This window comes from Sus scrofa, chromosome 5 (genome assembly GCF_000003025.6).
Source record: "Sus scrofa isolate TJ Tabasco breed Duroc chromosome 5, Sscrofa11.1, whole genome shotgun sequence".
Taxonomy (NCBI): domain Eukaryota; kingdom Metazoa; phylum Chordata; class Mammalia; order Artiodactyla; family Suidae; genus Sus; species Sus scrofa.
Window position 1 is genome coordinate 83,605,974 of NC_010447.5, and position 21,799 is coordinate 83,627,772.

At 38.3% G+C, this 21,799-nt stretch overlaps 1 protein-coding gene across 13 annotated transcripts in view; it reads right to left on the reverse strand.

Annotated features, from left to right (window-relative positions):
- The window catches only part of NR1H4 (nuclear receptor subfamily 1 group H member 4), a 125,447-nt gene continuing 104,896 nt past the window's right edge, over nucleotides 1,249-21,799 (reverse strand). For 11 of the 13 annotated variants that reach the window (XM_021090934.1, XM_021090932.1, XM_021090933.1 and 8 more), the window contains 3 exons: nucleotides 14,695-14,841; nucleotides 4,482-4,595; nucleotides 1,249-2,420 (listed from right to left, as the gene is read on the reverse strand). In XM_021090934.1, coding sequence (XP_020946593.1) covers nucleotides 2,182-2,420; nucleotides 4,482-4,595; nucleotides 14,695-14,841 — 500 coding nt within the window. In that variant the 3' untranslated portion in view covers nucleotides 1,249-2,181. 13 annotated transcript variants of the gene reach the window in all.

Genomic DNA, 21,799 nt, shown 5'->3' on the forward strand with positions numbered 1-21,799 from the left:
GGGAGGGATCGGGAGCTTGGGCTTATCAGACACAACTTAGAATAGATTTACAAGGAGATCCTGCTGAATAGCATTGAGAACTATGTCTAGATACTCATGCGCAACAGAAGAAAGGGTGGGGGAAAAAATGTAATTGTAATGTATACATGTAAGGATAACCTGACCCCCTTGCTGTACAGTGGGAAAATAAAATAAAAAAAATTATAAAAAAAAAAAAAAGATGGTTTCCTCTGACAACCATCCCCCATCTGAAGCTCTAGGGGCCCGCCAAGAGTCACCTTATTAGCATAAACTCAGTTATGGTGAAAGGGGCTAGTTATGAATAAAGAAAGATGTTCCTATCACTCAGGAAATTCCCAGAGTTTTAGAAGCTCTATGTCAGGAACTGGGGACAAGAACCAAACATGTATTTCTTACTATGTCACAATTTGTTTCCCGCATGAGAAGCATTATTATTTGCTATTTCAAAGTCGTAACCACTTGAGTAAATCCAGACCCACAGGACAAACTCTGTCTGCTGTGTGCCCTCCGTTCCAGCTCACTTCCCATCGCCTTCCACACAGATGGCTCATGATCGGGAAACACCACCCTCAGTTCCCCAAACTGGGTCTACTCCTTCGGGCCCTCAAAAACTTACTTCTCTGTCTTAAACCTCCTTTCCTCACCACCTACTTCCCTGGTGGGTCCGCAACTTCCCATTTGCTCTTCATTCATCAGCTATATCACTGTAGACGGTAGGTACTGAGATCTCCTTTTGCAGTCGTGAAACCGAGGCTTAGAAAGGTCCTCTCGCCCCAGACTACTTGTGGTCATTTGATGTCTGCACAACTCCACTGCTCCCCCCTTTCGTAACTGTCACCCCTCTCACCTTGAATCCCCTCCCCTCTTAGCCTGACCCATGGAGTCTTGCCTATCCTTCCAAGTGCCACCTCCTCCATGAGATCGTCCCAGGTGAGCCCACAGCCCATTCCTTTGCTCTTTGTAAGCCCCTCCAGGCAGTTACCGTGTCTTAATCCTCTTGGTATCTCCCATGGAGATTGGCATAAGGATCTTGTACTTAGTAGGGATTCGGGTCTTCTGTTGTAGCAAATGGAATCCAACTGATGTCAGCCCCAAATCATTCCCTTTTCTACTGACGGGTCATTTTTAGGACTTCAGGGTTGCCCTAGGATTTTACTACAAAAACTCTTTGCTTACTAAACCAGCTCCATTTTGGCTTTCTTAAGGAGAAAGGGACATATAAGCCCATTACTTATAGAAGGTGTTTTATTGTATTCACCAAAAGATGATGGGGAGAAGAATGCAACAGTATAACAATGAAGGAAGGAAATGAACTAATTCCTGCTTTGAGGGAAGTTTACAACAGCTGTGCACCCAGCTGAAGGAGTGTTTTCCAAAAGCAAAACAAACAAAATGATTAATTATATGCACCAAAGCCACTAGTGAACACTTTTAAGAGAAAGGGGAATGTCCCATCACTGGAATTATCTGCGTACTCTGAATTTGAAAATGCTGCCTCAAGACCCTAAGGAGAAAAAGGGATTGTTTCCAGGGAATATTTATGTGAGAATCATTAACTCTTCTGTACGCTATTTTCTTTGAACTACAAAGAAAATGAAATGATCAGGGGGCTATTAAATGAATGAATAGTCACCAGGACTTCCAGGGATGAGAAAAGCACCATTTTGGTTCTAAGGCTTTATCTTTTTGTAAATTACTCCCTCAGACTCAATAGGATGCCATTCGTCATTTTTAAGAAATACGTTTGTTTACTTTCCAAATTTTGTTCCCAAAGAAAAGCCTGTTGCCATTATGTTCAGTTTATTGCCAAAATTGAACAAAATTCTTTAATAAAATATACGCAATAAGCTAAGATGAAGAGTAAAATGAAATTTTTCCCTATTTCAACAGATAGACTTGAAGTAATGATTGATTTAATTAGGCAAATGGGGCATGCCAATTCGAATGAAAGAGTCCCTATAGCCTTGTAAATTACAAGGTAGGGGAAGTATTTCAGCCTAGCCCCATATTTACAATTGCAGAGGTTATATAACTACCACATAAATATTGATGAAATATTTCATACGTGAAACCAGGTGCAAATGAAATAAAGGAACATTATATATATCAGGTTTATATTAGGAGGAAAATGAAGAGCTAGACATCCCCCTGCAGTGCCCATCACTGCACATCCCAGACTTCACAGAGAAGCGGGGTAAACTTGTGGTCATTCACTCTCCATGACATAAGCATCTCTGCGTGGTGATGGTTGAATGTCCGCAACTCAGTCAGGCGACCCAGGAGGCAGGCAAAATGTTGAGGATTTTCAGGCTGATGAATCTTACACAACTTTTGTAGCACCTCAAGCAGTGGTTCCTGAAGCTTCTCTACTGCCTCTCGGTCCTTTATGTATTGTCTGTCTGTTTCAAAGTTTAAAATCCAATGACAAAAAAAGTGAAAAAGCAATAATATAGCAAAATTACAGCAGTGTTACTTACAAATGCATACACTTAAAATGCATAAATTAAGTGTTCAAAGTGAGGAATTTACACACACACACATAGATACATACACACACACATGTGTATATTTTTTTTCATGGAATTACAACCAGACCAAGCTATACTGACCCCCAGAGGCCTCCCTGAATATCCTTCCAATTAATATGTAGCAGGAGAAGACTCCACATTGGATCTATTCCTTTAGCTCTAACCTTTGTTCTCTGTTGCCTGTGCTTAGTTATGCTGGTTCTGCACCTCTGTTAAAGAATTTGCATACAGTTGACAGTCCATTCTCAAGGCTTTGACCTTTAAAGGTATGACACTTTTCCATTCATATAGAGATTAAAAAGTTGCAGAACAGAGGATAATATTTGTCTTGTTAGAGATTAATGGGAATATTGTCACCAGACCTAGGTGGAGAGCTGCAAGAACAAAGGATTCTGGCACTGAGAAATTAGCAACAACCAATCACACACACACACACACACACACACACACACACACACACACACACACACACACACACACACACAAACCCCGGTCTCCTTTTAGTATAAAAGAAACCTGAATTCTAACTTATAAAAGATGGTTCTTTGGGGCATTAGTCCACCATCTTCTTGGTCTGCTGGCTTTTCCAATAAAATTGCTATTCCTTGCCCCAGCAATTCATCCATTGATTTACTGGCCTGTCGTGTGAGGAGCAGTACAAGCTTGGGCTTGGTAACAAATGCACCAAGGTAACCCCTATGATGGGCATGAGCACCATTTATGGTGCATATATTCTGAGGGGTGGAATTGCTGGGTCATAGGGTATATACATGTATAACTATAGTATGTACTGCTGAAAGGCTTTTTAAATTTTTAGTTACAATTTCTCTTGATAAAACAAAGTAACAACTAGCCTCTGCCTCATTATCATGTATAAAAATGGTTTAAGGCCAACATTGTCATTAAGCTTTCCAAATCATAAACATGGCACCACATGCTTCCAGATAATTAATCAGAAAATACAAATTTTATGTACAGAGGTATTCATTTCAACATTATTTAAAACAAGAACAATAACAAATTTGGAAACATTCTGACTATCCAAACATGGTAACAACTGAGTAAATAATTGTACATTAATGCCATAGAACCTTGCACATATTACAACAAACTTTAAACAATATAATTTTTTAATAACATGGGGAAAGTACACTTAAAGACAGTATGTTCTCTATTATGTTAAAAAGTATATAATTTCATTTATGTCCTTCCTTATGTTTCAACTCCTTAGAAAAACCTTTTCTGACCACTAATGATAACAGCATTTTGCTGCCACATTATTTCCCTATACCCACATCTTTATATTTTTTATAGTATTACCACCTCCTAAAAATCACTTATTTGTTTCTTTAGTTATTGTCTTTCTCACCCTACTATAATATAAGCTCCATGTAGCTCTATCCTTTCTGTTTCTTTGCGGCTATATCCCTCAATGTTTAGAAACACGTTTAGTGCACAGGTCTTCAAAATGCAATTAATGAATGAATGACTGTGATGTTTAGAAAAAAGCTGAGAATGGGAGTCCCCATTGTGGCTCAGTGGGTTATGAGCCCTCCTAGTATCCATGAGCATACAGGTTAAATCCTTGGCCTCACTCAGTAGGTTAAGGATCTGGCGTTGCCTCAAGCTGCAGTGTAGGTCGCAGACATGGCTCAGATCCTGCATTGCTGTGGCTAGGGCCAGCAGCTGCAGCTCCAATTTGACCCCTAGCCTGGAAACTTCCCTATGCCACAGGTTTAGCCTTAAAAAGCAAAAACAAAGAAAAAAAACCCTGAAATGTTAACAATGGTTCAATTTGAGTTGGTGGAATTATAGGCCATTTTACATTCTCTTTGTTTCTGTTTTTTAGAATTTTCTTTAACATTACAACTATACTCGTGGGGGAGAGAATCGACAAATGGCATAAAAATTAAAATGTAACCTAGAAATTACCTGGAGAGAGGATAACAATTGCTGTAAGCAGAGCGTATTCTTCTTGAGTCATTTTTAATTCAGCAATACTTTTATAAAAACTGAACATAGGTGTTATATATTCATCGGAGATACCTATGGGGAAAAGTTGAAAAATCACAGAGGCATAGTAAACTGTTTGAATGACTGAAAAGTGTAAAACTATAAACACATAATATATGCACACATGTGTTACTGTTTATACCCATATGCACACATTTAAATAATGATTACATATTAAATGTCCTGGCCAAAAGCTAGGCATTGCAAAGAAGATTAGTTAACAAAATCCTCAAAATATGACCTAATTAATGATTTGCATGTCTTTGATTTGGGCAATGCCTTTCTTTTAGTTACTGCCGTGTGGAAATAAACAATGATGTTCTTGAATCGCCAAAAGAATCTCTGGACCTCACCACGTTCTAGATGGGGTTTAATTCGTCTTTTTAATATTACTGCCTATAATCAAGGCATAGATAGCATCTTAACCATTAATTACATAACCAAAAAATTATTGTTCTTCAGAAGTAAAAACAACTCTACTTAATACATGGGCTAGGGTTCTCATCAGAGTTCTGATCTCTCTCTCTGAAGTACCATCCATTGCCTAATAAGCAGTGGTACTTAGCTGTTCTCTTCAAACCTACTGTGTCCAAAAGCAAAGACACTGTGTCCTGAACCAAACTCCCCATCTTCCTCCAAATCCACTCCTTTCCTGGAGTTTCCATTTTCAGTGACTAGAATCCTCACTCACCCAATTATCTTCACCTGACAGTCAAGATCCAACCTCCTGCTAACACCAATGCCCAGTCCTGTGTATTTGACCAATTAACTCTCACTTGGTGCTCCTGCCCCTCTTCACTGTACGTGGCTGACTTAGTTTAAGTCTTTATTCCTTTTCATCCAGATTGCTGCAATTGCCTCCTCCCCAGTCCTCCTGTCTTCAGCGTGGTCCCCTTCAATCCATTCCAGGATCCCCTTTCTAAAATTCAAACCACACCTGTCTCCCCAATTCTTACAAATCTTGAAAAACTCTCCATAGCTCTTGGCATAAAAGTTGTTCCTTTTTACACAGAAAACTCCAGGACCTGTCCTCTGCCTTTACCACCACCCACTCCTCACCCACATGGTAACAATAGGAGTTCACACTTACTGAGCATTTATTATGTACTAGGCACTGTTTGAGCACTTCTTATGCTAGAATTCATTTCATCTTTCTAACCATAAAATAGGTACAGAGAAGTTAGACAACTTGCCCAAAGACACATAGCTGGTGAGAGGTGGAACCAGGATTCGAACCAAAGCTACTAGGCTTCAGTGCTAGCTCTTAATTGTGACTAAGGGGTATGATCTTTCTATCACATGGCCTTTACTCCAGCCAGGTTCAGGCACTGAGCATTCCCTAAACAATTCTCATTGCCCAGTTTTGAACATGTTCTCTCTCCTTTGAATATCCTCCTTCTCCATTCTAACTCCTCTTCATAATTTAAGATTCCTTTGTGTCCCTTCCTCCAATCATTCAATAACTATTAGTCTGGTGTCCCTTCCTCCAATCATTCAATAACTATTAGTCTGGTAGAATCCATGGTTCTACCCTAGAAGAGCTTTGCTGGGGAATTGTGCAGACAGAAAACAAAACAAAACGAAAACAAAATAAACAACAACAACAACAACAAAAACGGCTGTGATGTGACTTATGGATGTGTTAAGATGAGAATGAATTTCCCAGAATTGGTCCACACTGGATTACTGTGTTCCATCCCAAACCACACCTAAAGCCTTAGAGCTTTGGTTGAACCACACCAGGAGAAAATTGGAGTCCACATATTAAAGAGTACAATTACCATCCAATATTATACTTCCCAAGATCAGAAACCCTGAATCCTCACCTTTAGATGAATCTAAACAATGTTCTCAAACAGAATCCTTGGTCTTTCTCTCCTTGGGCAAAATAGCGCACTTCTCTCTATTTGACATTTCATTCTTCAGTGGACCCCAGTGGGCTCTCTTAACAACAGTGTCTTTGTTGAGCACCTTGGGGATGACATCATTGGAAGACTGCCCTCTACCTGGCTGTTACGGATTAAACTAAACACTCGCAACCAAATGAGATACAACTTGAAATGCAGGGGGATGGAGTCTGGCATGACTAGTTCTAATTTCCAACAAACATGGTGGTTAAGAGCCTGAGTTTCAAACCTGATCTATGATTTGGTCTTGGGCATGGTACATAAACTCTTGAAGCCTCAGCTTCTTCCTCTGTGAAATAGCATTATATGAGAAAATATAGAGCGAGTGTTTGGCACTGTGCCTGGCTCCTAGTAAACTCTCAATAAGTGTTAGAACAAATAAATCATAATAAGAACTATTATTATTGTTATTCAGGAGAATTTGGTCAACACATTAATTCCATCTTCATCTCCAATTAACCACATGTACTTTTGTGTTTACAAAGTACACAAAAAAGTACACAAAGTACACTATGTTTTTATTTTGTTTTTGCATTCTGCAGTATCCTAAGGATGAATAAACATTGACTGATCAGTGATTTGCCTCAGTATTTTTCTAGGTATTAAAGCTAAGCTAAGATCTGCATTTCTTAATAAAGCAATAATTTTTCACCTTCAAAAACTGGTGGAGTTTCCTTTGTGGCTCAGTGGTTAACAAATCTGACTAGGATCCATGAGGATGCGGGTTTGATCCCTGACCTCCATCAAAGGGTTAGGGATCCAGCATTGCCGTGAGCTGTGGTATAGGTCACATATATGGCTTGGATCCTGCCTTGCTGTGGCTGTGGTGTAAGCCAGCAGCTGCAGTTCCAATTGGACCCCTAGCCTGGGAACCTCCATGTGCCATGGGTGCAGCCCTAAAAAGCAAAAAAACAAAAAAACTACACTAATTTTGTTTACCTAAAATAACAATTCATGAATGTGCCATTATTTTAAATAGTATATGAGGCAGAGCTCCCTTCATGGTGCAGTGGAAACAAATCTGACTAGGAACCATGAGGTTTCAGGTTCAATCCCTGGCCTTGCTCAGTGGATTAAGGATCCAGCATTGCCATGAGCTGTGGTGTAGGTTGCAGACGAGACTCGAATCTGATGTTGCTGTAGCTGTGGTGTAGGCTGGTAGTTGTAGCTTTGATTCAACCCCTAGCCTGGGAACCTCCATGTGTTGCAGGTACAGCACTAAAGAGACAAAAGACCAAAAAAAAAAAAAAAAAAAAAAAAAAAAAGAGCCTATAAATAATAAATGCATGAGAGAGGGTGGAGAAGAGGGAACCCTCCTACACTGTTGGTAGGAATCGAAGTTGGTGCACCCATTGGGAAAACAGTGTGGAGGTTCCTCAAAAAACTAAAAAACTAACTATCTAATTAACTAACTAAATAAATAAATAGTCTACGAGGTTTTGGAGATAAGACCAAAGACAACTAATCTGAAAATATTTATGAAATCATCTTTGACTACCTAATTTCCTATTTGTCTTCCTAAACCCCTCTCACCCTGCAAAAATGATACCCCCATTAGTTGTGTAGTTTCAGTTGATAACTTTTGAGGGGAAAACAAGTTAAAGTGTTTATTATGATTCTTCATCCTGTGCATGTTGTAAAGACCAACAGTGAATATAGAGAAAATGTAGAAAATAAATAGAAGGCTTTTTAAAAAATTATTCTCCTATAGGATAGGTAAACTATACACCTGCTTTTGGAATTAAGTAAATAATCAGAATTAAACATGCTGACATATAAACAAGGTGGTGTTTTAAGTATTTGTGAACCAGTAATTTCTAACATAAGCAGAGCAATAACATCATCCTGAAGAGGCAGTCTTTTCCTGTTTCCCTGCTTCTTCCTCCTTTCTGAAATGCCCTCTTAAGTCCAATTAGTTGATTTTTGGTCACAAGAGGGGGCTATTTTCTAACTTAATAACAAAGACTACCAAGGAAATGTTCACAGTTGTTAAAAAAAAAAAAAATCATTGTTTCTGCTTCTCTTTCTTGTTTCCTTTTTTTCGAAAAAAGAAAAAGACGTCTGTGACTGATAAATTAATTGTTCAGTGGTAAGAAATAGTCTCTGAGAACATAACCACGTGATAGGATTAACACTGTGCTGTTTGATTTTAAATGTAAATGTCTTTATTTTCTAAGTAACTTTTAGCTGGGGACGAAGCTAAAGCAAGGGGTGTGTGTGTGTGTGTGTGTGTGTGTGTGTGTATGTATTATATACAAGTGCACATATTATACAAAGCATCCTCGTTAGGCTAGGACACCCTACCCATGTTTCAAGGCCAAGTTCAAATTTTGCTTTCTCTGTGGAACTCTCCCCATCACAGTGAAGCAGAATTAGTTGCTCCCTTCTCTATGTTCATTTTTATTGCTCCTCTGACAATTCATATCTCTCCCCACACTAGAGTATGAAATACTATATGTGTTTTATAAGAATGGGAGTCGACTGCTGAATTCCAGTGTCTGGCACACTCTTTGGCCAGTCAGGATGTTCTTTACTCCTCTCTGTATCCTTAGTGACTAGCATCCTACTGGAGACACAGCAGGAGATTAGTAAATGCTTGTTAAATTAGGCAATATTACTATGTTTTGTTTGTTCCTATCGATGACAATGACGGTAGCATAGGTGTGAGATGTGATGGGGAAAGGATGCCATCGAGACAATGGAAGCATTCTCTTGGTGCTAAGAGATTGGATTTTAGTCTCTGTTTCGATTGCTAACCTCTACTCAGTGAGTCATTTGTGCCATACTGTTGGCCTTGAGTAAAAAGCCACATCAGCAATTCAAAAAATAACAACTTTCAATGTCAAATATCTAAGATTTATTTATTTCATAAATAACATACTTTCTGCTAGTCCTAGGGGCTAAAAGTTACCTTAGGAAGATGGTGCTCAGGAGTTGTCAGGGTTTGGACTGTCAAGTTCCAGATTCATCTCAATAAAAATTCACCAATTTTTATGCACCCCATTGGTGCCAGGTACTGTGATAGGGCTGGGAACAATCCTCAAGTAGTTTACAGATTAAGATATCAGAAATACACAATGTCCCAAACTGGTCAAGTGTAAAAGGCTTGGGGAGTACTGCAGAGAGACAATGGCAAAACTGATATTTGTGTCACTTTAATACTTCCTCTTACTTTGAAGAGGTTTCTTCCTATAATTTGACCCCGAAAATTGCCCACGCCAAAATTATCACGTGACCCCTTTGAAAAGCAACATTGAGAGGTGGTAAGAATTCTAACGTTTAAGAATTAGCCTGTCCTATAAATAGTCTGTCATTTGTTTCTATACCTTTCTAACATTTCTTTCAGAGACAGTCTATGAACTGATTATCAGCTTACCTCTGCCTCGTTAGAACATTTAGTTCATATAATTGTTTTCATGTTGTGCAAGTTTCCAAGTTTAAAGCAGCAAAATGATACTACATTTTTAAAGAGTAGAAAAAATAAGCCCAGCATACTACATACAGTATATGTATTTTACTACGCTACTGTAAACTAGCTACAGCTTCATTCTGCTAGTAAGAATCTCTCCTTCCTCTGACCTCATTGTCCCTATTCATTTTATGTGCTTAAAAGCAATTTCAAATTGCTAGCTGCTGATTATGCTTGCTCATTCAACCAAAGGACAGGAACCATGTCTTACTGGGTCTTTATATTCCCTACCAGGTGACAGTTGGGCAAATACTAGATCTTAGTGAGTGACAGCAGCAACGGATAGATATAATGCTGGGGAGTTCCCATTGTGGTGCAGCGGAAATGAATTCCCTGGCCTCCTTCAATGGGTCAGGGATCCAGCAGGGCCATGAGCTGTGGCACAGGTCACAGACGCAGCTAGGATCCTGTGTTGCTGTGGTTGTGGTGTAGGCCAGGAGCACACCTCCAATGTGACACCTAGCCTGCAGATACAGCCCTAAAAAGCACCCCCCCCCAAAAAAAAAGAAAAGAAAAGAAAAAGAAAAGAAATAATGCTGGTCTTTGAGTAGAATACCTGTGTTCTCCTGGCAGTCTAACGGTTAGCTATCAGACCTTGGGCAGACAATCTAGCCTATCAAAGCCTGTTTTCCCATCTACAAAATAGGAGCATAGCACTCAATGACCCTTTAAGGGCTATTGGAAACACTAACAAGATGATACATGTAAAAGCAAACCATTCCAAAATCGCAAGATTTATTGTCGTCCTGATAAACATCTAGTGAATTGAGTACTTCACTTATGTCGGTGGTGGGGAATCAAAAAAAGGTCCAAAAATACTAAAAATGTCAGAGGTTATTTGTATCTGAAGTGAACATAGCAGATCAAGTTGTTCTGTTAAGGCTGTGAGATGTTATTGCTCATTTCCTTAATGTTAAAATGTAAACTCATTCAGTGTTAGAAGCCCTTTTCAGTTCTATTGTATTTTATGGCATCATAGGATTATTCCTATTTTTATTACAAATTCCAGCTTATAAACATATTTTGCATAATATCACATGGAGTAAAAAAAAATGTTGCGCTAGAGCTATGTAGAAGCAACTCAACCTTAGGTCGTGTCAGATACATGTTCTGAAGCCTCAACTCACACAAATAAACACTTATTAAGTAAACGTATCTGAGGAGACAGTATCTTTGTGTACACAATGGGATTTTAATAATAGCAAACAAAGAGGATGAATTTGAAGAACAAGAACTTTCACATTTAAATTCTCTAAAGCGTTCTGTAGGCTTAAATGGGGTACCTTTGCAACGTCATGTTATTCTGGAATTGAATGTACAAGAGAAATAAGAACCTGTTATATTTGCATGAAAATAAAAAGTTATTCTGAAAGGTCATCTTGCAAGATCAGATTTTTCTGGGGTGTGGGGAAGAGGCAATGTTCTGAAAATCCACGGGGAGAAGCAAATTCATAAATATTAATAAATGGATGCATCATTATAGATAATAAAAAACAAAGCCGCATTGTGAGTTTGGATGGTTTTCATTGTCACAATATGCGGTTGATGTTTGGGTGAAGTATCTAATGAGCTGGAGGCATGCATATTTATTTACACAGATTGTGTTCTGGCAAACTTCATTCTTGAACTTTTCTGAAACTTGCAGTATCACATGTTCTGAAACTTATGTCATCAAACAAGGTTCTTTTCTTTTTGATCATTATATATTTTTAACCTGCAAGACTTTCACAATTTATCACTTACATATTGCCCTGGTCTCTTTATCAAGACCTGCTTCTTGTCTCAATTCCTCCAAACCTTCCTTCACATTACTGCTAGAAAGGTCTTTCTATGGTGTGCCCGTGGTCACATCACAGCTGCTTAGAATATTACCCAAACTTCCCATTACCTAAGAACGATTTAGGCCACTTTGCGGCATTCAGCGTCCATAATAATGTAGCAAATACTACACTTTCAACCCCACAAATATTATTTTCCAACAACATAGAGGTATTTGTGAGTCCTATCTATGGATGCTCTCTCGTTTCTCCACATCTTTGCACTTGCAATTTTTATATTATTATAGTCTACTGGCTATATCCCTTGGAATGCCTTTCTCAGACTTGGGGGGCTTGACAAGTTGCTAATCATCCTCCATGATTCAACTGTCAACTTTGCATGTCTTTTCTGACTCACAGGAAGACAAGCACATCTTTCTGCTTCACTTCCCTTACAATTCCTATTACACAGCACATTGATCTGGAACCATTTGCTTGCACCCTTTCCCCACTAACTGTGAGCTCCTAGATGCATTCTCATCTCCACAACCTCCATAACATTACAGTGCCTGGTACAAAGCAAGTCTCCAATGTGAATAGAAAGACCTCCTATTAAGTGACTGTTGGTTAGTAACTCTGCATCTCTCCCTCCTCATCAATAGGCCAAAAGTTTCGGTTAAGCAAGACGGATAGACTCTAGAGGTCTTCTGCACAACACTGAACCCACAGTCACCAATACTGCATTGTACACTTGACATTTTATCAAGAGGGTAGATATGTTAAAAAGTTCTCACCACAACTTTTTAAAACAAAATCGGGATGCTCCAGTAGTTGCCTGAGTGACTGGCTAGACCACCAGTCAGAAAAATTAAATTATTTCATAGAAGAAAAGCAGATTTATAAAACTGGATGGTACCGTGGTGGTTACCTGATTCCCTTTTTCCTTACCCCTGAGCCTCCTGGAGACACATACACACACTATACATTAAGGCCCAAAACAGGTAAGTAATAAAATCTGTCCAGGACAAGAGTCCATCTTTCTTGACAATACACTGTCTTTCAAAGGGTGAAAAGCTGTGACCATATGTTTCTCAGAACCTTTCCCACCTCTCCATTTTTCTCCTGGTAGGACAGCCTTAAAAAACCTTGCCTCCTTACAGGTGTTCCCCATCCTAGCTTGTCCTAATATTGCTGGAAGAGTTGTGGAGTATAATTTTGACACTTTATCTCCCCTGCTCAAAAATCTTCAATGGCTCCCCATTACTTAGGAATAAACGATTAAAGCTTTAACCCAGCATTCAAGCCCAACCCACCACACTCAACCATTTGATTCTGATATTTTATTTCATTTACCTTCAATGTAATATTTCATCTGATCCTACTCGACTGTTGATTCTCCCTTGTGAGCATTCTTTCTTGACTCAATCCTGTATTTACTGTTACTTCTGTCCTGTATCTCCCCCCCCAACCCCCGATGTACACATCAAATATCCTTCAGCTCAAATGCCAAGGAAACCTTTCCAGAGCTCTCCCAACTACAAGTCATTTCTCCCTCACTTCTTCCCTTCCGTGTTTTATTATAATGACCTATGTATACAGTCATCTCTTCCCATTAGACTGTAAGTTTTCTAGGGCAAGGAACAGACCTGATTCCTCTCTTGATTATCACCATAGTACCTTGCCCTTTAATAATTGTTAAGCCAACCAGTCAGTGGATATATAAGACTAATGCATCTTTTTAAAATGTGTATTTTTAAAAATCTACTAGTGATGCTAATTATGCTTCAAGCTTTAACCAAGAGGAGAAAACATAATGGCTATGGGAACACTGCTTTTTTAAAAAAAAAAAAGTAATTTTCAAATTTTCATTTATTTTACTTATATCACAGATGCAGAACTGCTGGAAAACTTTTCCTCCTATCTCTATTCTAAAACATTGGTTTTAGGAGTTCCCATGTGGTTAAGGATCCAGCATTGTCATTGCAATGGGTTGGGTGGCTGCTATGGTACAGGTTTGATCCCTGGCCCAGGAACTTCTATATGCTGTGGGAATGATCAAAAATAAATAAATAAAAAATAAAACATTGGTTTTATAAGCATTTAAACTTGTTCCAATCAGGCATGGAATGAAAATACTTTAGGAATAAATGAGTTTGAGAAGTCATTTCATCTCATTCCCTCCCCTCCCAACCCATCAATGTCTCAGGAAAATAAGAATTTATTCTATGTGAAGGATCTCCTAAGATAAATTGCACAGAATTCCTGGTAATTCATTCAGAAGTTCCATGACTCTCCCCATCGCAGTATTCCTCAATAGTAAGTTAAACTGAGTTATTTATGCATTATTTCATTTTATCTCTTGAGAGATAGTGTAGTGTAGTGCTTAAGACATGTGGCTTCTAAAGTCAGACTTCCTACCTATTTCCGGAAAAGTTATTTAACTAGTCTCTGTTTCAGTTTTCTCATCTATAAAGTGGGAATAGCAATAGAACTGATTTCACAGGATTTTTATGAGGATATGATGAAATAATATCATAAAGTATTTAGAACAGTGTCTAAAACCTAATAAATGATGTGTAAATATTGTGCTACTAGCATTATTTCTTCTTATTTCACTTTGAATAGAAATGAATAGTAGTTTGATACAAAGTCATTCATAGCTGAAGGTTTTGAATACATGAATCTTTTTCTAGACTGAATAATCCCAGATACTTTACGCTATTTTAAAAACCAGGCTAATTTTCCAATCTTTAAATAATTCCTCCTCTGGTCCTTCATCTTAATGCAGTCAAAAAGAGTATTTTTTGGTATCTGGCTATCACAACAAGAATTTTTGAACCAAGTAGCTAACTTCCTATCTATTTAACACTTCTCTTTTTAGTGTTATTCTACATGCTACTCACAATGGGCCTATAACTGTATGAGGGTCCGGCCTTCATGGGATGTACAAATTCCTACTTGCAGAACAAACTCTTCTTACCATTAACCACATCACTCACCACTCTTTCGAATTCTTTCTTCCAATAGGTCAGTATGTCCAGCCGGAAGTTTCCTATTGAAAATCTCAGCTGAACGGAGAAACATAGCTTCAACTGCAGATCCTTTCAGCAAAGCAATCTGATCTTCGTGGTCCAATGTCTGAAATCCTGAGTGAAGATGATAATAAAATCCATATCAAAAAGTTGTGAATGTTGCATAATTATATCTCATCATCTCTGTTGATCAAACATTTCCATAAAGTGATTTTGCAATTTTTTTAAAGATTGGGCTGTCAAGGTGACTCAATAAGTATCTATTATACGCTCTCAGATAGAAGCTGACTTTCATCTTTGTTGAGTGGGATTTGTTTAACAAGTTGGGCAAAAGAGGGTATCAAGTCCTGGCCAAATATACATCCTTATATATTATGGAAGAGACAGGCTGATTGAGATGAAATAATCCTCAGAAGTTGGGGACAAAGCTGTTTTCACTGAGCCATTATTTTAGTCCCATCTAGTCATATCGGAGAGGTTCACCGCTGAAGAATGGAAACACCTACAAGCCAGAAAAACGTTTATGGATAGTCAGAGGTTTAAATGAAAATTTGGCCAAATCACAAGTCTTTAGTCAAGATTAAGAATGGAAGCGAGCCCCCTCCCCCCAAAAAAACCTTATCAGGGCCATGTCGAGGTATATGCTCTGAGCTCAGCACTGCAAATGCAGGGTAGGGAAAAATCAGAGAAATATGAGAAAGAATTGATGACCTAAAAGAATACAACACTTTCGGGAAAATTCAGAGTCCTCAACAGCCTCTCTGACCTCATTTCCTCCTTCGCCACCTCCTCCTCAGCCACTGTACTCCAAATACACTGACCCCTGGCTCTGCTGTGAACACACAAGTCTGATTTTGCCTCAGGGTATATGCGCTTCCCCAGCTCTCCCCATTCCTCACTCACTCACTACACTCAGGTCTCGGCTTCAAGCTGACCCTACCTAAAATAGTACTCCCAGGAGCTCCTGCTGTGGCTTAACAGTAACAAACCCAACTAGGATCCATGAGGACACAGGTTTAATCCCTGACCTTGCTCAGTGGGTTAAGGATCTGGCATTGCTGGGAGCTGTGATGTAGGTCACAGACATGGCTCAGATCCTGTGTTGCTGTAGCCGTGAGCTGGCAGCTATAGCTCCGATTCAACTCCTAGTCTTTGAACTTCCATATGCCATGGGTGCAGCCCTAAAAAAAAGACAAAACAAAATGGTACTCCCCAGTACTCACTAGTCCCTACATTATAAGTTTATTTGTTAATTGTATGCCATCTCTCCTGGAGTACAAACTTCTTGGAGACAGAAACTTTGCCTGTTTTATTCAGTTTTGTGTCCCAAGTGCCTGGCATATGACTGGCGACATGGTGTCTGCGAGGATGCAGGTTCAATCCCTGGCCTCACTCAGTAGGTTAAGGGTCTGGTGCTGTCACAAGCTGTGGCAAAGGTCACAGATGTGGCTTGGATCTGGCATTGCTGTGGCTGTAGTGTAGACCAGCAGCTGCAGATCCAATTCGACCCCTAGCCTGGAAACTTTCATGTGCCACAGGTGCGGCCCTAAGAAGAAAAAAAGAAAGAAAAATAATTATTTGTTGATGAGTTCCCATCGTGGCGCAGTGGTTAACGAATCCGACTAGGAACCATGAGGTTGCGGGTTCGATCCCTGCCCTTGCTCAGTGGGTTAATGATCCGGCGTTGCCGTGAGTTGTGGTGTAGGTCACAGATGTGGCTCAGATCTGGCATTGCTGTGGCTCTGGCGTAGGCTGGCAGCTACAGCTCGAATTCGACCCCTAGCCTGGGAACCTCCAGATGATGCGGGTATGGCCCTAAAAAGACATACAAAAAAAAAAAAAAAAGACAAAAAAAGAATTATTTGTTGAATAATTTAAGACTGACTGAATGAATGGAAAATAAACACAAACTCACATGCATATATGTACACACACACAAAACACAAATAGAGATAAACTAGCGCCATCAGGGTCTAAATGTCCTAGAAAAGCATTAAATAGCAATGGAGTTCAGAGAAGAGAGTAATGCTAAGGATTGAACATCACTACCTAGATGGTAGGCCTTCAAAAAACACTTGCTCAATGAATAAATTAAAGAACTGAAAACATACAGTCCATTAGTAGTGATTATTTGAATAAATTGTGGTAGATCCATAGGATGGAAATATAAAATAAGGTCTCTAAAATCAGATTGCCTGGAGTAAAATTCTATGTCTGACACTTGCTATCTTTACGGTCTTGGAAAACGTATTCAATTTCCTAATGACTCAGTTCCCTCATCTCCAAGAGACAGATTATAAAAGTACCTACCTCTTAGGCTAGGTATAAGTATTAATAAGACAACCATATTAAATGCTTAGCACAGCTCTTGACATACAGCAAATACTTAAATAATGTTAATTATTATTACAATGGAATACTATGCAACTGCTAAAACCATATATACACATGGAGATGACAGATGTTAAAGAAAAAGATACTCCAAAACGAATATGTAATGTATGACTCACATGTTAAAAAAGTCTATGTAGGTGTATGTGTGATGTGCAGAGATTAAAAAATATGAAAAAATTAAACCAGATTGCCTTTTTTTTTCCTTTGGTCTTTTTAGGGCCACACCCGCATCATCTGGAGGTTCCCAGGCTAGGGGTCGAATTTGAGCTGTATCTGCTGGCCTACACCACAGACACAGCAACGCTAGATCCGAGCCACATGTGTGGCCTACACCACAGCTCACGGCAATGCCAGATCCTTAACCCACTGAGCGAGGCCAGGGATCGAACCCGAAACCTCATGGTTCCCAGTCAGATTCATTAACCACTGAGCCACGATGCAAACTCCTCCCATCAGACTTCTATCAATGGTTTCCCATAATAAAAATGATATACATGGCTATGAAGGAGGCTTTAATTTTCTGCTCCATATATTTCTGCACTGTTTGAATGCCATCATTGAATTATTTACAGTGAGCACCAATTTATTTGGAGTTTTTGTATATAAAACTTTAGAAATGTGGTGAAGGATTCCCTTTTTGCATGCCTTCCAAGGTGATCCAGATCTGTGAGGCATTATTTTAAGGATGTTTGGAAAGGTCTCTGGTAGGACTTTTTATCAAGGTCCATTAATCTTTTAAATCTATTCCCTCTATCGATAAGCAAATATTTAAGTTCCTTTCTATTATTTGTATTTTTCCCAAGTATAAAATCAGATAGTGAGAGTGAAAAAATAGGCTAGGCTTTTTCAAACTGTACGCCCTGTCTCCCTCCTACCTCAAATTCTGAATCACTCTCTTAGAAGGCATGCCCCTTTGTCTTCATAAAATATAATCTAGAAACTTAAATCAGTCCTAAAGTCTCATTTGCACCTCAGTACCACAAATGCCTGAGAGCAGCAGAACCTCTTTAAGTAGCAATTTTGCTGTAACCATCTCTTTTTCCATTGATAATGAATAACCTTTCCCTGTTCTGAGAACTTAAGTCTTTTCTGACCTTTCACACACAAAAAAAAAATACAAATAAAATAATAAATAAATAAACTGTCACTACTTTAGAGAATCTAAGAGCTCTTTTGAGGGTATAGCCATGCTGCGTTCCAGCACCCTGGACAGTGCCCGGCACAGGTTATGCTCAATGAAAGGCTGAAAGGAATGACTCAACAGGGTCTTTCACAAAATACCCTTTCATATTGCTAGTACATCACAATTATTACTATACATAATAATGTCATTTCTATAATTATCATTCAAATAATTTTTTCTGGAGTACCCATTGTGGCTCAGCAGGTTAAGAACCCCACTAGTATCCATGAGGATGTAGGTTCAATCCCTGGCCTCACTCACTGGGTTGAGGATCCCACTACTCAAGTTGCAGTGTAGATCACAGACGCGGTTTGGATCCCACATTACTGTGTCTGTGGCATAAGGCTGCAGCTCCAATTTGACCCTTAGCCTAGGAACTTCCATGTGCCACATGGAAATAATAATTTTAAAATAATAATTTTAAAAATAATAATTAAAATATAATGTTTTTCTTTCTTGAGGTTCTTTTTTGCCTTTTATTTCCTGCTATACTTTAGATTTTTTTTCTTCTACTTTACTTATTAAACATGCACTAATCATACTTTTTTTCTCCCTCAGGATCTTTTGGGATGGAATTGTACTTTTCCATTTCCTCAGGTTTAAGCAATGGAAATGAAGAGGTACAAGACTATACAATGGAGAAAAAAACTCTTCAGCAAGTGGTATTGGGAAAGTGGAACAGCTACATATAAATCAATGAAGTTAGAACACAAAATAAATTCAAAATGACCTAAAAGACTTAAATATAAGACATGAAACCATAAAACTCCTAGAAGAGAGCATAAGCAAAACAGTCTCTGCCATAAATCATACCAGCATTTTCCTGAGTCAGTCTCCCAAGGCAAGAGAAATAAAAGCAAAAATAAACAAATAGGACCTAATCAAACATACAAGCTTTTGTACAGCAAAGAAAACCATAAACAAAATAAAAAGATAACTTACAGAAAAGAGAAAATACTTGCAAATGAGGTAACAAACAAGGGCTTAATTTCCAAATTATATAAACAACTCATTCATCTCAATGACAAAACAAATAACCCAACTGAAAAATGGGCAGAAGACCTAAATAGAAATTTCTCCAAAGAAGACATACAGATGGTCAACAGGCAGATGAAAAGATGCTCAACATTTCAGATTATTAAAGAAATGAAAATAAAAACTGCAATGAGGTATCACCTCACTCATTGTGGTCAGAATGGCCAGAATGGCCATCATTGCAAAGTTTATAAATAACAAATGCTAGAGAGGGTGTGGAGAAAAGGAATCCTTCTACACTGGTGGTGGGAATATAAATTGTTGCAGCCACTATGGAAAACTGTGTGTAGGTTTCTCAAGAAACTAAAAATAGAGCTACCATATGATCCTGCAATCCCACTCCTGGGCATACATCCAGACAAAACCATAATTTGAAAAGGTTCATGCACCCTTAATGTTCATTGCAGCACTGCTTACAATAGTCAAGACATGGAAGAAACTTAAATGCCCACTGATAGAGGAATGGATAAAGAATATATAGTACATATATACAATGAAATAGTACTCAGCCATAAAAAGAATGAAATAATGCCCTTTGTAGCAATATGAATGGATTTAGATATTATCATATTAAGTAAATCATGAAGAGAAAGACAAATATCATATGATATCACTTATATGTGGAATCTAAAATATGACACAAATGAACTTATCTATGAAACCGATACTGACTCACAGACTTAGAGAACAGACTTGTGGTTGTAGGAGTGGAGGTGCGTGGAATAGGGAAGGATTGGGAGTTAGGGATTAGCAGATGCAAACTATTATACACTGAATGGATAAACAACAAGGTCTTATTGTACTGCACAGGGAACTATATTCAATACACTGTGATAAACCATAATGAAAAGAATTATGAAAAAGATTGTATATATGTATACCTGAATCACTCCTCTATACAGTAGAAATTAACACATTGTAAAAACAATACTTCAATAAAATAAAATTTTAAAAAAGAAATAGGTAAGATATTTCCATTGCTTTCAGATAAGCTACCTTCTTATGGATAAGATTCTTTTTGGTCTTCAATTATTTCTTGGTTCAATACCAACTGACCATTTGAACCGAAAAACTTTTTTTTCTGTAAACAATCAAGAAGGCCATATTCCTCCTTTCCCAATTCTTCCCCCCACAGTTTTTACTCTTGTGCAATCTTATTTTTGATCAAGATAGCCTTCAGCTAAATTAGCATATAACAAATTAAGTTTCTCTTCCATTGTTAATAAAGAAATGAGAGAATATTAATGTTTCAATGATAACGAGAACTTTCTCCTCACATTTTATGACTTTTACATAAGCTTATGTCTATCCATGACACATTTAATAAAACAATAGCATAATGCTGGCAAAAGAGAGCAAATTAAACTGTCTAATTAAAATCTGTCATCAAAAGTTACCTTTTGTAATTTAATATTACAATGTTATGCCGCTATACAAAGTATTTATTGTACTCTACTAAACTATGGAATTCTATTGCACTAACATGTTTTTAAAACAGGGAAACAACTTAAACTATTAGCTTAGCATTGATAGTGTGGCTGAAGGAATGGGGCAGTGAAGGTGCTGGGAGATAATGATCTTGAATTCCAGTTTCTATACTGGGACCATCTAAATGATTATGGGTAAGTCCCTCTCCCTCATCCCACACTAAAATTTTTCATCAAGCCCTCCAAACTTTTGAATCTCTCTTCATTTTGTTTCCTCTTCTCTCTCCCACTGCTATTACTTTATTCAAGCTCTCTGCCTGGACTGGTGCAGTAGCATAGTAACTGATCCTCCCTCCCTGCCGTCCCTCTCCTCTCAAATCCATCTCATGAAAACCCAATAAAGCCATATTTATATAACATCAAATTCATCCTGCCCCCCCCCAAAAAAAGCAACCAAAATCTCCTTACCATCCAGGGGATAAGGATTAAATTCCTTGCTTAGGTTCTTTTAAGTCTGGTACCAACTTACCTTATGTCTAACCAAGGCACGCACTACAGACATTATGCTACAGCCACATTGAATCTTCTCTCCTACCTCTTATCCTATTCTTGTTCATGCTGCATTCCATTTTCACAAGCAGATGTCTCTTCTTGGAGTGCCCTTTCTCTTTCATATCACCGGGAAAACTCCTCTTTCCTTTTCACCCAACTCAAATATGATTCTTTCTGAAGCCTCCCTGTCTTTCTCTGATACAATTAGGAACCACTTTCTCTCTGTTCGAACAGTGCTTTGTGCTATATTTTACATTGTAGCCCTTTATCACTATCCTTGAAGGTAATTGTTAGGTTCTTACTAGAGAGTAGGTAGCAAAAATTGCTTGTTAAATGAATAAATGGGTGAATGATAACACTACAAAGTCCTAGTTTTTACTCAATTTGGAGAATTATTATAAACAATTTAAAATATCCTATCTAGCCCTCATATTTCATGTTTATAGTTTTAGACACATTAATCTAAAGCAAATGTGAGATG